Source organism: Globicephala melas, chromosome 9, assembly GCF_963455315.2.
Source record: "Globicephala melas chromosome 9, mGloMel1.2, whole genome shotgun sequence".
NCBI classification, from domain to species: domain Eukaryota; kingdom Metazoa; phylum Chordata; class Mammalia; order Artiodactyla; family Delphinidae; genus Globicephala; species Globicephala melas.
In genome coordinates this window covers 2,379,858-2,394,589 of record NC_083322.1, presented here as the reverse complement: position 1 = coordinate 2,394,589, position 14,732 = coordinate 2,379,858, and the positions used below count along the sequence as shown (strand labels likewise).

At 49.2% G+C, this 14,732-nt stretch overlaps 1 protein-coding gene across 9 annotated transcripts in view; it reads left to right on the top strand.

Moving 5' to 3' along the window:
- Positions 1–9,341, top strand: part of RBM33 (RNA binding motif protein 33) — a 113,874-nt gene extending 104,533 nt beyond the window's left edge. For 7 of the 9 annotated variants that reach the window (XM_030854330.2, XM_030854325.3, XM_030854324.3 and 4 more), the window contains 2 exons: positions 5,851–5,939; positions 6,161–9,341. In XM_030854330.2, the coding sequence (XP_030710190.1) occupies positions 5,851–5,939; positions 6,161–6,209 (138 nt within the window). In that variant the 3' untranslated portion in view covers positions 6,210–9,341. Of the gene's footprint in view, positions 1–5,850; positions 5,940–6,160 lie in introns of those variants that run through there. The other 2 variants (XR_009565217.2, XR_009565216.2) reach the window with 1 other exon arrangement.
- Positions 9,342–14,732: the final 5,391 nt, after the last annotated feature.

Genomic DNA, 14,732 nt, shown 5'->3' with positions numbered 1-14,732 from the left:
GCCATGAGCAACGGCAGTAACAACGGCTGAGGCTTAGATTAGGTCAACACGTGCCTGGCACTGTGCTGTTCACTTTGCCCTGGCTTCTTTCCTGATTTCTCCAACAACCCTGGAAGGTAGTCGCTAAACCGAGAGCCCGAGTGACCGGAGTGGCCATGGCGGCTCATTCTCGAAGCTGCCGGGCCCTCCGGGACGCGGCAGTGCGGCAGCGAGTGTCGGGCTTTGAGAGAGGGCTTCGGTTTTGGTCCCAGGTCTGCCGTTTATTGGTGTGCAGCTTCCCAACCAAGTACTTCACCTACGTGAGTCTCACGAACCACACAAGCTTGCAAACGCTGTCTCCTACCTCTCTCACTGTTCCCTGGCGTCACCCGGAAGGGGGAATGGAAGAAACATGGAGGCCTCCACATGCCATTGAGGGGGAAAGCGTGTGCTCTCGAAAGGCGGCCTGTTGTCCCAGAGCAGAGTCCTCTGGGGGGTTCGCTTCAGGCTGCTGAGGAGAGGCTGTCCGGGACCCACCAAGTTTGCCAAGCTCCCAATGCGGTAGTTCCAGGGAACCAGACACTTGGAAAGCCCTCATTCTGGTGGGTATCTTGGGCCGCCCAGTGAGGGGGAGCCCTTTTGAGCAGTCGTGTAAGTTGGGGTCATGTTAGAACATATCGCCTTCTGGGATGAGACCATCTTACCTTCTTTGCGTCTGGTTCTGACTGACCAGGGATGTCTGGTGGGTGATGTGGAGAAAGCTGGGATCTCAGTGAAAGCAGTTCAGTCATTTTGAAGTTCAGGACGTTTGGGAAGGAAAACACCAGGCATAGTCAAATGTAGACTTTCTGAAAACCGACATCACGAGGTTTAAAGAAAATATAGGCATGGCCGCATGATCTGAAACCGTGATGGGAAAAACTGTTAATTGGAGGCTCGCACACAAAGTTCTGAAAACACTGTTGTAAATAATCCCAAAAGAAAAAAGAGGATTCCAGGCAGACCATGTGATAAGACATGGGCTCTTACCTGCAGGACACGTTTGTACAAGATGAAGGTGAGTGTGGAAGAGGAGGGCCTCAGGATGTCTTTAAACTGTATCAGAGCAGAAAGAACAGCACTTACGCCGTGGACACAAGAAGCCCCAACACAGGACTCGAGGAAAAAACAGAATCGGCATCAAAAAAGACCACACACGCTGCGATGATTAGTTCAATATGAACAGGCACTGGAGGAGTCGTCGATTTCCGCGAGAAGTGGCCTGAGACGCTGCCCCGTCACCAGCGAGAGGGTCGGGTGGGCTGCGTGCAGAAAGGGTCCGGAATGAAGGGATCCTGCGCCATGCTGCCCGAGGACTGGCTCGAGGAGCCCGGCTGCGAGGCTGGAGAAGGAAAGATTTAATGGGCATAGGCCAGCTGCCACCACCACGTGCAGGTGCCATCGCGTGAGAAAGGAAGACCTGGTACGTGTCCCTCGATGGTTCCCAAGCTGTCCCTGGAGGCTGGGCCCAACCCAGGGTGTCTTACCAGGTCTGGGGTGGAGCCCGAGAGAGTAGATGTCTAATGATTGATCAGTGGGGCTCTTGTTTGAGCAACTTCACTTGTTTAAAACAACTAATATCAATATCATTTTTGGCTTTAGGTTGATTCCTGAAGGTGCTGGGAACTGTTGGCCAGAGTGGGAGAATAGTTTAATTGATTTTCAGGACTGCAGAATCATTTCAGAATCCCCTTAACATTCATATGGGGATATAAGTATATGTATAGCTGATTCACTTTGTTATACAGCAGAAAGTAACACAACAATGTAAAGCAATTATACTCCAATAAAGATGTTAAAAAAAAAGAAAGAATCCCCATAATATTGTAATTTATTAGTATACATGGACATGAACACAAGCTCTTTCTAGAAAGAGGAAGAACTTTTCCTAATCAGGGAAAAAACGGCCAAGGTTCTGAACAGCATGGACATTTTTCTGGACTTTAAATTGTGGGTTGTCACAGCTCTTCTACTGTTAATGTAGCGCCTTGTGGCAGTTCAGTCAAATGGCCCTGAATGGGATGGCTGAATATAAACAAAGGAAGCGGCCGACTAAAGGAGTATTTTAACAGGTATTTTGCTACTTATAGTAGCACAGTTATTCTCAAATTTTCTGCAGATGTCTTGTCTCTGAAAAATGAGAAGTATATCAGGGTGGGCGTGGGCAAGTTAGCCTGTCTCTCCGAGGGCCAGTACCATATTTGTGGGGGAGATGGGGCGGGGTCAGAGTGAGTGTGTAGACTGGAGACAAGGTTTAACTCTTCGTTCATTCTGGGTGAATTGAAGTGTTCAATTATTTGGAAGTGGGCTACTGATTAGCAGAAGCACATATTTTCAAAGTAGAAGCTGGTGATCATAATAAGTTTTTAGCTTATTAGTGGACAGCGTCTTTTCCTCTCTTCGCTATAAAGTGATCGCTAATACTTGTCATTTTGGTAGGTCAGAAATGGTTGAATATTGACAGTTTTAGCAATTCAGTGTTATATCTGAAAATAGGTTTTGTTTTTTGGAAAAGGGTGCAGAAATGTCAATAAAGGGGAACAGACAGAAAACAAATTTTAAGACAGTGTTATTACTTTTGTTGACTATTGAGAACTGATCCTGCATGCCGCAACTAAGACCTGACACAGCCAATAAATAAGTAAATATTAAAAAAAAATTTCATTGAAAGTTTATGCTCTCTTGATTGATACCTTCTCAATCAAATTGAGCTTTAAACCACTTAGATACAGATAAGCTATCTTCTTACCTCTTACCTTATAAATTGGTAAATGGTAAAGAGGAAGCTTCATGCCTTCATTCCACATTGTGAAATCACCCAGAGGAAATGACATCTTGACATGCTTTTTCTCAAAAGAAGAGCATAGTATTTTCAAAATCCAGATTCTATCTGTGAATTGTAGAGTGTGGATAATCACTTGTGGTATCATAACAAGTTAGTTTTTTCTTGTCTGTTCCTAATCGAGCGATTTTTGTAGTTTTGGACAAAATAAGTTTAGGTTAAGTTCTCCTAAGTCTTGTGGTAAGAACTGCCACAGTGCTGGCCGCAGTTCATGAAGAAGCGGAGCTGTGCCTACACCCCAGCGCCCTCGAGCACTGCGGCCACGTGGCCGGAAGAGGAAAAGGGTGCCTGAGGCGCCTGAGATGGAATCAGAAAGCAGGGCCTGGCGGGAGGTTCTGCTGCAGTGCTTGGGTTGGACCTGGGCTTGAAGCTGGCTCTTACCCACGTCCTTCTCTGGCCTCCTCTGGTGGTGACAGGACAGCACGGCATTTCCTCTTGCATTTTCTCTTCAGGAGCAGTTCCAGAAGAGCTTCAGCAGCTGGAGATCGTTCAAGGATGAGGCACAGAGTGGGCGTGAGCCGAAAGCGGGGGCTGGCAGAGAAAACAGGTCTTTGTCAAGTAACGAATTTGAGAGGCCAGAAAAGCCGCATGCTGACAGTGTATCCAAGAGAAGTTAATTGATGGCATTAATTAAAGACCAGGTTGCTGAGCTTTACTTGTCCAGTTAACTTAATGATAAGTGAAATCATCAAGAAAAATCTTTTGCGTCTGGTTTTTATATCTGAAAGAAGAGGAAAACTCTAGTATCTACTAAACTGGCTTCAGAAAACCAGGCAGACGGAGCTCACTGCAGCCTAGTGGCTGCCTCTGTCACCTCCGGGCCTGGTCCTTGCACTGGTCCGGGTCTGGTTGGTGATGTGCCCCAGACTATCTGACTGCTCCTCCGAGGGGAGCCTGTGTGTAAACCTTAGTGCCATGTAATATGGAGACTTGAAACTGTTTATTTCTGTGTGAAGCACTGAAAAGCAACTTTTTGGAAAGAATATTTTTTTAGCGCTCTCCTGGTCATGTTTTACTCATGGGAGTTCTGTGTTTACTAAAATGGAGAGTGCTTATTTCATATACAGTATACTTTTTTTTTTTTTTTGCGGTACACGGGCCTCTCACTGCTGTGGCCTCTCCCGTTGCGGAGCACAGGCTCAGTGGCCATGGCTCACGGGCCCAGCCGCTCCACGGCATGTGGGATCCTCCCGGACCGGGGCACGAACCCGCGTCCCCTGCATCGGCAGGCGGACTCTCAACCACTGCGCCACCAGGGAAGCCCCCAGTTTACCTTGTTTGAACGTATTTCAAGGAACTGATACTTTGGCTATGTGCTTTTGTTGTAGGTCTTTGAACAAATGCTTTACAATGAAACAGCCACGTGTGTGAACACTTCTAAAGGGTTGTGTTTTACCATTAGATATTTTTTCTGGCTGTTAAACGTCACTGGACAGAAGCCCAGACACAGCAGACGGTTCCCCGCCACTGAGTCCTCTGCTACTTCCTCAGGCTGTGTCCCCGTGGTAGCAAGGCCCCCCTGCCACTTTGCTCATTGCCGCAGACACACATGGCAAGTCACCAGAATGCTTGAGAAGGATCAGACTCCGGAGAGTGGGACCGGCTGAGAAATCCGAATTCTCCTCCGGCGCATCCCTCCCGAATCCTAGGATCCTACGTCCCCAGGCCTCGGGGAAGCACAGAGCTGCCCCTTGTCCTCAGGGCAAGTGTGAGGGAGGACCAGGTGAAAGTTCACTGTCCCTGCACCAGTCTCTTCACTTGATGGATCCATCTTCTTCATGAACTCACTTGGTTTTTACTGCAAATAGTAGCCTCAGGAATGGTTGTTTCAAATCCTAAAGATTTAATTTTCTTTTTAAGGTTTTTTTTGATGTGGACCATTTTTAAAGTCTTTATTGAATTTCTTACAGTATTGCTTCTATGTTTTGGGTTTTTTGGCTGCGAGGCATGTGGGATCTTAGCTCCCCGACCAAGGACCAAACCCGCACCCGCTGCATTGGAAGGTGAAGGCTTAACCACTGGACCGCCAGGGAAGTCCCCTAAAGGTTTAATTTAAGATGCCGCTTCTCTCAGACTTTTTAAAGCACAGACTGTGACCAAATTATGCTGATGGCTGCCACAGACACAGCTGCCCCTCACTGTGGCCCACCTACATATATGAAACCCTTAACTTACCCCAGTGATAATTAGGAGATAACTACCCACTCCGACCGTGGGGTCCCGTTGCCTTACAGCAGTTCCTCCTGTATGATGAGTATTGTGCTTTTAAAAAGCTTACTGAGGGCCCCGTGGAAAATCGCCTGACAGGAAGATGTGAAAGCAGAAAGTAACTCTCCAAGGACACCTGTCCTGGGCCTCCCCAGGAAGGTTTAGAGAGAAGATTGGGTGGCTGACAGGGCAAATGATGGAAGATCTATATGTGTGTGTGTGTATATATATATATATATATATATATATATTATTTTTGGCTGCGTTGGGTCTTCGTTGCTGCGCGCGGGCTTTCTCTAGTTGCGGCGGGCAGGGGCTACTCTTGGTTGTGGAGCACGGGCTCTAGGCACGCGGGCTTCAGTAGCTGTGGCTCTTGGGCTTAGTTGCTCCGCGGCATGTGGGCTTTTCCCAGATCAGGGCTCGAACGTGTGTCCCCTGCATTGGCAGGTGGATTCTTAACCACTGTGCCACCAGGGAAGCCCCCTGATGGAAGGAAGGTCTTAACACCAAGCTGTGAGGACACGAACGACTGCTGCTCAGGGCAGTGACTTAGCGAAGCACTGTTGCTGGATAGATTATCTGGATAGATTACAAAAAATTGCCAGGGAGGTAGAATTAGTTTGTTTTAGTGATCTAAGTGTCAGCCTGGACTCAAATTTTGCATTAAATCTGATGTATAAAAATGAATGAATGAATGTATGTATGAATGTATGTATGTATGTTATATGTATATTACACCCCATACAACAGGATTCTAAAGTGTTTCTGTCATCTTCCTTCAGAGTTTACAGATGCTTCCCCAGCAGCGGAAAGCCATAGCCAAGTTCAAGGAACCCGCCCATGCGTTAGCGTTTCAGCAGAAGTTCCACAGGTAGCCTTGGAGCCCCTGGTGACAGGTGGGAGATGGGAGGAGTCTGTGCTGCCACCTGCTGTCTGTCTCTGCGGAGACGCGCCGCCGCCTCCTGTGACGTGGGTGGTCACCCCGGGTGTGGTGGATCCTCTCTGTCAGTCTGCATGTTTCTTCCGCTTGATCCCGTGGCTGCTGATGTGCACAGGTAGCCTAATGGTCACTGTTTCTTTAAATCCCCACAGGCATATGATAGATTTGTCCCACATAAATGTGGCCCTGATTGTTGAGTGATTTCTGGCAGGAGAGCCTGACCGTAACGCTGCACACGCGCTGTGGAATTTCTTCCTGGGAGCTGCTGCGCAGAGCCCCGCGAGCTTAGGTCTCTCCGTCCGCAGCCCTGCGTGGCTGTCGTCCGGAGCGCCCAGCGGCCCAGCACTGATTCCAGAAGAGCTGACCTTACGGGACGCGGCAGACTCGACTCGGTGTTAGATCGCTTCACATTCTCTTGTCACCACAAAGAACTACAGGTTTCGCTTTCTCATGTTTTCAAAGTGCTTACAATGCATGTAGACATCGTTCTTCGTGATCTTATGTATGATCGATTACAGCGACTTAGAGTGAGTAAAGACATTAACGTCACAAATTCTCAGTAGTTTTCACAGCAAAGAATATTTGATAATGGTTGCACTTATCTTCAGTGCAGGCTAGATGAGCGTTTTCTCAACCAGCTTCACTTGTTTTACCGTCTCAGAAAGCCCTCAAAAGGCTCTTGTAAAAACGTAGGTTAAAATTCGGGTGATTATGATTGGCAGTTGCATATCCTGGAAAGCAGGGTATGAGGGTGGTTGGGAGTGGTGCCAATTGTGTGGCCGATTCTGCTTCTTGTAAATACTCCAAAAGCGCCAACTGTATAGTCCTAGTTCCAAAGGGAGCGCCCCCTTTTATACTCGTTCTGAATGCGGCGGAAGTGCTGCTGGGCGTCGTCACACGCCCCCAGGCTGAGCGCAGGTGTCCGGATGCCCTCACCTCCAGCCCTCGCTGGGCTCCCTGCTAGGCGAGCGTAGCATACCTGCCAGGTGAGGAGGGTAGGACAGCCTGAAGCTTTCGCAGGCCTGTTTGGTTTTTTCCTCTTTTTAAGTGCAGCCCCAAGTGGCATATTCATGTCACCGGCTCTGTGACGCATATAGAACATTCTTGGGCAATCTGTGATTAAGATTTTCTTTTTTGAAGGCCTTTTGAGCAGGGGCTGCGCTGTCCTTCAGTGGACCCGAGAGCGAGGGGATGTTTGCGCTGGCTTGTCGTTCTCCGTGGCGTGTGGCGCAGTGTGTCTCTGGGATGCTGGGTAGGCTCCTTCAGGTGAGAGACGCTTCCTCCCCTTAAAGTCATCTGTAGTAAAATTCATTCTGGGCAAATGTGGAAAAAAGTGCCTTATTGTATTTCTGCTCATGAAGGAGTTTCACTATTTTGGATTGATTCTAATGTGGACCTGAACTAGTTGAGCAAATGATACCGGGGCATACTCAGACTTTTTAGCTATATTTTATACCTAAGATTTCCTGTGAGATTTATTAATGGAATTAAGGGAAATAGAAGCCTGTTACCACCGGTTAATGCGTCTGGTTAGCCCAGCGAGGACCAGATGTGAGCAGGCAGCCCCCGCTGCAGCAAGGCGTCCCTCCTTCTCAGCCTTCTCTTGGGAGCTAAGACACAGGTCACGTGAACTTGTATCTTCTTATTTTCACAGTTGAAATTTTGTATTACTTTTTCAAATTAAGTTACCAGAACCAGAGAAGAGCATTTCAGACCCTGTGAGACTTCCTGTAGCATTGATTCCACTGTGGTACCGTGTGCTAGGAGTGAGTCTGGAATGTGAAGGTGGGTGTTGATGACTGCTCTTCAGAAGATTTCGGTTCCGGGAAACTATAGGCACTCATAGAACACGCTAGAACACCCCCTCGCCCCCCTGAGCTGAGGTGCCTGGCCACCCGTGCTCCAGAAAGCCCCTGCCTAACCCTTGGGAGGTGGTGGTGTGTGCCAGCCTGGCCCCGGGTGCTCCGGCGGAGCATCCAGATGGCCAGTGGCCGCTGCCGCCGTCCTCACAGGTAGAGATAAAGTTGCGTTCACAGGTTAGGAGCTCAGTCCACGGAGAGCCGCGTTGAAGTGGTGAGTTGGGTAGCATGCAGGCACCACATAGGAGAGACCCACACCACTTCCCCGCCCTGGGCAGCAGGAAGGCTTACAGTTAATGGACTTATTTTATCACCGAGGACTTAATGACGCAGTGAGCTGAGTATACAAAATTTGACCGCTTTTTGAAATAGTCTGAGTGTGTTGTGGCTGTGAAGCTAAAAATCTGCATGTTGTCTCTGAAAAGTAGCCATTCAGGCGTACTTTCTTCTAGTTAGTGGTAAGAAACGAATCCTATTTGGGCACCTTTGTTCAAGGCAGACCTCATGGCTACTTTAAGGTCTGTTTTTGTGTTGTCTGAGTCTGACAGGGGTGCCCCGGAACAGGTGTGTGTCTGTAACAGTCTACGCACACAGAGAAGTAAGCTTTCTCTTGATAGAAAGTTCTTGAAAGGCCTAGTCGAGCCGGGCCTTCCGGAAAGGACTGGTTAGAAAGGCTTCCCGCGGTCGCTTCCTGATGCACACGGCCCCTGGGCACGGGCTCTGTTAGTGCCAGCCAGGCCTGGGAACAAAGGCTTTGCTTTCCTTGAGGGAAACTGGAAAAGGAAAGAAAGAAGCAGAATTAGAAAGGAACGTTATTTCCATTTTTGGTGCACTTCTCGCAGTGAAATCAGACCACGGTGAGCTGAACCCTCTTGGAAGATCTGCTGCAACCATTATCTTTGTTCTTTCGTTATCATGCATTTAAAGGGTATGCAGGAGCAGTTAACAACCATGTAAATATGGACCTCTTAAAACTAAATGTTATTGGAAATGCTTTCAATTCAGCAGCATCTTAGCTATTTGTTAGTTCCTTTGTGTTGTCTTATCAAAGTTTAATGGCTGCAGTTCCATAACTGTTGATGTGTTTGTGTGTATATTCGATTTTTATAAAGATGGTAGTAAGTCAATACATTTATCCTGACCTGTGTATTATTTGTTCACAAATTCAAGAAGCCAGTAAATATCAGTATATCTCATAAGGTGAAGACAGTAGGTGACTGTGTGGACCTGAGGTGCTTTTTCTTTTTGCATTATATCTTGTTTTGATCTTATGCTGTAACAGAAGCTCACTTAGCTACTTATCTGAGCATAACCTTGCACTACCGTTGGTCTGGCCACATTTGTTAAATTCTTATACTGATATCCTTCTTAAGGAGAAATATCGTCTCTTTTTTCCAAAAGAAATATTGCGGGTTCCCCCCTTTCTGGACAGGCAGCATGCTAAGTAGGTGTCTGTGCCCTCTCCCCACCGGGGAGGGCGGGGGAGGGGACGGGGGGAGGGGAGGGGGGCGTCATCATAACTACTTCTAATTGGGGGTCTTCCTTCTCATGATTTGTAAAGGTCCTGGATAAACAATTGTTTATGCTTGGTTTTGTAGTGTTTCTGAATTGTGACAGCTTAGATCCTGCACAAAGGGGTCTTTTTTTTTAAAGGGCATTTGGCTTAATTATGCAAACAGACTTTGTTGCTGGAAGGAGGCTGGGAGGAGGTGTCCAGGGTGAGGGAAGAAGGAGCCTAGAAGTGGGGCGAGGAGAGTTGTAGCACGGAGGGGTGCTAACGAGGGTCCATCAGAGGCTTTATTCTAACACGCTGGCTCTGCACAGGAGTCAGCCGGTCTGGTGGGGAGGCCTGCGGGCGGGCGGCGGGCACGGTGGGCTCGGCAGATGTCCGCTGGCGGCCCGGGCTGGAGGAGGGGCGTCCGCGCCAGGCCCAGCCCCTTGGGCTCGGTGGACCGCCGGGCTCTTGGACAGGAGGAGGCCTGGCTGGCTTGCGTGGAGGGTAGATGAGAACTGAGGCCGTGTTGTTTTGGGAACCTGTCACTTTCTTTTTTTGTTTTTTTTTTTGTTTTTTTGTTCTTTTGTGTGTTTTTTTTGGCTTCTGGTTTTTGTTTTGTTCTGTTTGGCTTTTGTTTTCTTATTTTTTTAAATTTCTTTGTTGTTTAATTGAAGGTAAGCTCAATGTGCTCGTCGTCCCCTCCTGGGGACGGTCAGGTTTTGGTCAAGGTCTGTGTGCAGAGCACCTAGAGCCGCTCTTGGGGGCTTCTGTCCTCCCTTCTGTCCCTTAGATCCTGGAGAGGCAGCGGGCCGCTTGTCCAGAAGCGTGTCCCCGGCGGGCGCAGGCCCGCGCTGCCCTTGCTCTCCTGGTGCGTCTCTGGGCTTCCCTCACACCCCGGTAGAGCTGCTTTCACTTTCCTGTAGTCAGCTAGAGGCCCCGCCCTGCCCCGTCCCCCCACAGCCCAGCTCCTTTCTCTTTGTTTGTTGGGGGAGGGGGTGGGGTGCTTGAAAGGTATTTGATTTTTTACAGGGTTTTAAGTGACAGAATTCTAAAAGGGAATTAACCAACAGAGGGAAGGGGGGTGGGTGAGGCGAAATAGGACCAGGAGATGCCCCCACCCCCCATGAAGGAAGCCACAGGAGTCACATCCGTAGAGGGAAAATTTAGATACTCCATTGTATTTAATGAGCATTTTATCAATTAACCTTCTCAACTCTTCTTAAAACTTGTGAATGATGCATTATTTTGGACATTGGTAAATACGATCTCTCCAAAGGCAGTCAGCCTTGACTTCTATTAAATCCTACGGATTTTGTGTAAGGTTTTTTACAACCTATTTAATTGTTCTCATTTAAAGTGCCCATGGTTTTGTGTCCTAGAACCAAACAAAACTCACTGATTCATATTGGATCCCAGGTATACCTTCTGGTAGCGTGTGGTTGGGAAGGATCATTGGTTTTACACGTGTAAGCTGCCCTTTCTAGAGAAGGTGCAGAAAATCTTAACTCGCTCTTTTCTGTGCCGTGTTTTGGTAGGAGTCTTTTCACTAAGATGGGCAGAGGCAGAGCAGGTACTTTTAGTGAGAAGCTGCTTTTTGCTTTTACTTCTCACCAACTAAAATGTAAAAAGGCCTCGTGTTGCTGTTTTGTTTTACTTACTTTGAAAGGTATGTAGAAAAATATAGGCCTTTTAAAAAGGAACATGATGTAGTCTTTGAATTTTAATATTTTCCACAGAGTGGACACACAGTTGTGCTGTTTTAATATATTCTGTATGTAGTCATTTATATACTCTAGAAAGTAGACCTCTTGCTAGCATGATTTTCTTTTAAACTATTCTTCATCTTAAGGGCACGTAATGGAACCTGATCTTTGAAGGACTATTTAAATTGTGTGCAGTCTGCGGTGCTGCCTTAGGGTATATAATTTACGTGTTTGACGCAACACGCATGCATGCAACACGCATTTATCCTGTTGACTGAAGAGCAGATAATCATTTGTTTTTATAATTCAGCTTTGCTTTTCACAGGCATGGGATCCAGAATTGTTCTTCCTTTGTGAGGATTTTAACTCTAAGGCTTTAATTCCACTGTTTAATTTTCAGGTTCACCAACAACACAGCCTGAAATCTGATTTTTTTTTCCCTCCCCGCCCCCCCCACCCCATTTTTGAGTTGGTTCTCTTTGCTGGGCTCCCAGTCTGGTCTCGCTTCTGCTGCTGAGTGTCTGGGCCACGTCAGCCAGGCCTGCTGTGCACCCTCCTTCCTTCCTTCGGGGGTCTCCCTGCCAAACCCACCATCCACCGTCCTCAGGCGCGGCCCCTTCTTTCACTTGCCATTGCTGGGTGTCCATTCTCTTCTCCTGCCGTCTCCCCTGGTGACGGCTTCTTCATCTGGTGACGGCGCTCCTTCCTGGCTGCTCTGTCCAAGTGTTAACGTTTAGAATTCCACTCTCAGTGCCATGAATATCTTTGTGCTGTGTCGACAACTCGATTACATCTAAACCTTTGCTTTGACAGGTTTTACTCACGGTTTGTCCCTCCAGGTCTTTGGTTGGCGAGAGTAACATCTGGATTCTGTTGTTTTGCAGTCCGACTCAGGGGCTGGGGCCCCGTGGAAGCCAGCGTCCTGCAGCCTGCGCCGGCCGTGCCATTAATCACCCCTTCTCTGTTTTTATCCACTTTTGCAGGACCTCTTTTGCATGGGTTCAGTGTTAGTGGTAGCGTGCCTCTTCTTCCACTGGGAGGTGACGGCTTGTTTGGCTTTGTTGCCGCTCTCGCTGACTGTGACCCTTCCTAACCTTGTTGCTAATCGCTGTGAGCTGGTCTGGGCCAGCTCGGCGTCGAGTCTGAAGCTGTGGTTATGGGGCGCGCAGTGGGAGTTGAGACATCAAGAGCTGAGCGAATTGCTTTCCTCTGGGTGATCTACTCCGTGTTTTCTACCGAACGCTGCACACACTTGCGGGAAATGACGTTGCCTTGTTTTACCCCATTTTCACTTTGCTCTAATCACTGTGACAGCTTTATCAGGAATATATGTGAAGAACAGTTGTGACATGGTTGGAAAAAATGTATTCTTGTGTGTATCATTTGTGTGATTCCATGCTGAGAACTGTGTTTTGAACTGTATTGTAATCTGGAAGATGTGTCAATAAATAGCTTTTGCAGTTTCTGCTTTTGTTCTGTAGCTTTTATTTTTTCTCGCGCTCGGGTTCGGTCCGTTCCACGACTTACCCATGTGGACAGAGGGCACTGGGACCGTCCCTCAGAGGATGGGGGTTGTCCCCAGGCCCCCAGATCCGCCTCCTCTGGTCAGCGCTTGGCCTTGAACGTGTCTGATTCATGGAGGGTCAGGGACGGCCTTCCTCAGTCCACGGTCTCACGAGTCTGAACCGACCAAGCAGACAGCGTCCTTGCGTGTTTTGTTTGTTGGAAGTGGGAGACTTATATTCTCTTCTTTAATTTTTTAAAACATCACGAATAATCTGTGCAGGGTTTCAAAGGAGATCTGTACTCCAGCACGAATCGTGACACTGAAAGTGGGGAAAACCCGTCGCCCACGCCTTTCCACCGCCATTGCCCGGCGCCTTCTGTCTGTCACGTGCACACGGCCTGTCTGAGAAGCCGCGTGCGCTGGCGCTGCTGTGTCCACCTCCCACTTCAGGCATCCTCAGAGCTTTTCACGCTGCTACAGATTGCTCATAGTTCACGGTCTATTTGGAAAATATTAAAAAAAAATAAAGGTTCCCCCCCCCCCCCCACAAACCAAACATTGTTAAAGGAAAAGCTTGAGGAGGAGAAAACCAGAGGTCCGCCCCTCCCACCTCCCGCCATGCTGTACAGGCCAGGAACCTGGGCTCCATCCACACACACCCACTGCCTCACTGACAGAAATGAGGCCGACTTTTCAAGGTAAGCCGTAGCTTAGCACTGCTGTCCCCACGGGAAGGCTGAGGAGAAGGATCCCAGGTCTCAGGTAAGGACGGGAGCAGGTGAGAAAGAAAGCTGGTTTGGGGAAGCAGAAGGAAGTGAAGTGTCAGAGGCCAGCACATCTAATCAGCTTCTCAGATCTGATTTAGTGGAGTTTTTACACTTCAATCAGAATCGGAAAATACCTAGTGAATAAAGTCAAAGCCGTTTTTCTTCTGTTTTAACCCATATTCCATGGATAAGTCATTCTTCTTCTAAAAGGCTGACCTTTGCGTTGAGTGATGGGATCTCAGGATGGTGGACTCAACACCTGGAGATGTCAGGTCGAAAGTGGGTTTCTCGCAACTGGGGGGATTCCTTATGAATGGAGCTCCTTTGAAAGGTGCTTTCAGGTCGCCAGCCCTCTGTACCCCCGCCCGGCCTGGAGAGGTCTGGGCGAGTATCCCTGCAAGGGCTGGAGGAGAGAGCGTGTGTCTCCGGCGGGTGGGAGCCTCCTTGCAGGCTCGGGAGGCGGGGAGGTACTCTGTGCGCTCCCATGACTCCTGTTGAAAGGCTGCAGCTGTCTCCACAGTTCTCACCCAGCTCTCATCTGACAGGCTCTTTTACTCAACAGTGTATTTCAGTATTTTGAAGGAAATTATAAGTCTGAAGAGAAAAATAGGTCGTGAAAGAGTTCTCTAGACGAGCACAGCGCTTAGGAATTGTGGCTCCAAGAAAGAGAAGCACAGGAAGTAACATGTCTGCAGCTTGAGGTGTGGCTTCCAGATTGAAAGAAGTGATGAGCACAGCAGTTTTCCAGCTTCATATGCTCACAAATAACGTCTCCTCGCTCCACTTGTGGTGTCGCCTATAGACGGGGTGAGAGGCAGAGAGGTTTAAGTTAGATCCAAACCAGAAAATAAACCCTGAGCCTCCCACCAAGTACCTCTCCCTAAGCTGCGTCCACACTTGTGCCTGGGTGATAGAGGGGGGCAGGACGCGTCAGGGACCCTCGCGGACGGATCCCCCCCGCCTTGAGGTGAGACGGCTGAGCCCGGCCTAGGGACCAGGGTGGGCGTGGGGAGGAGAAGAGCAGAGGTTTGGCCGGAGGACAGCGCCCCCTGGGCCCGAGCCCCAGTTCACGGGCCCCATGGCGGCCCCTGCGCTGGCGGCCTGGTCGGGAGGTGTCCTCGGGCGGACGTGGCTCGCGGTGACCGGGCGGTGGGCTCTGAGGGCTACGCGACCACGGGGAGGCCCTGCCCCTGCAGCTTCTAGCCGTGAGCGCTGAGCACTGGCGAGGGAGCACCCTGCAGCTGCCCCGAGGGTGCAGGTCGCGGCACAGCCGGGTCGGCACCGCCCGGGGACCCACCCTGCCCTGCGCCCGCCCGGCCTGCGTCCTGCGTCCTCCGCAATGCAGGTCCCAGCCCTCCTTCCCTCCTGAGCCGGTGGGCCAGGAAAGGCGGCT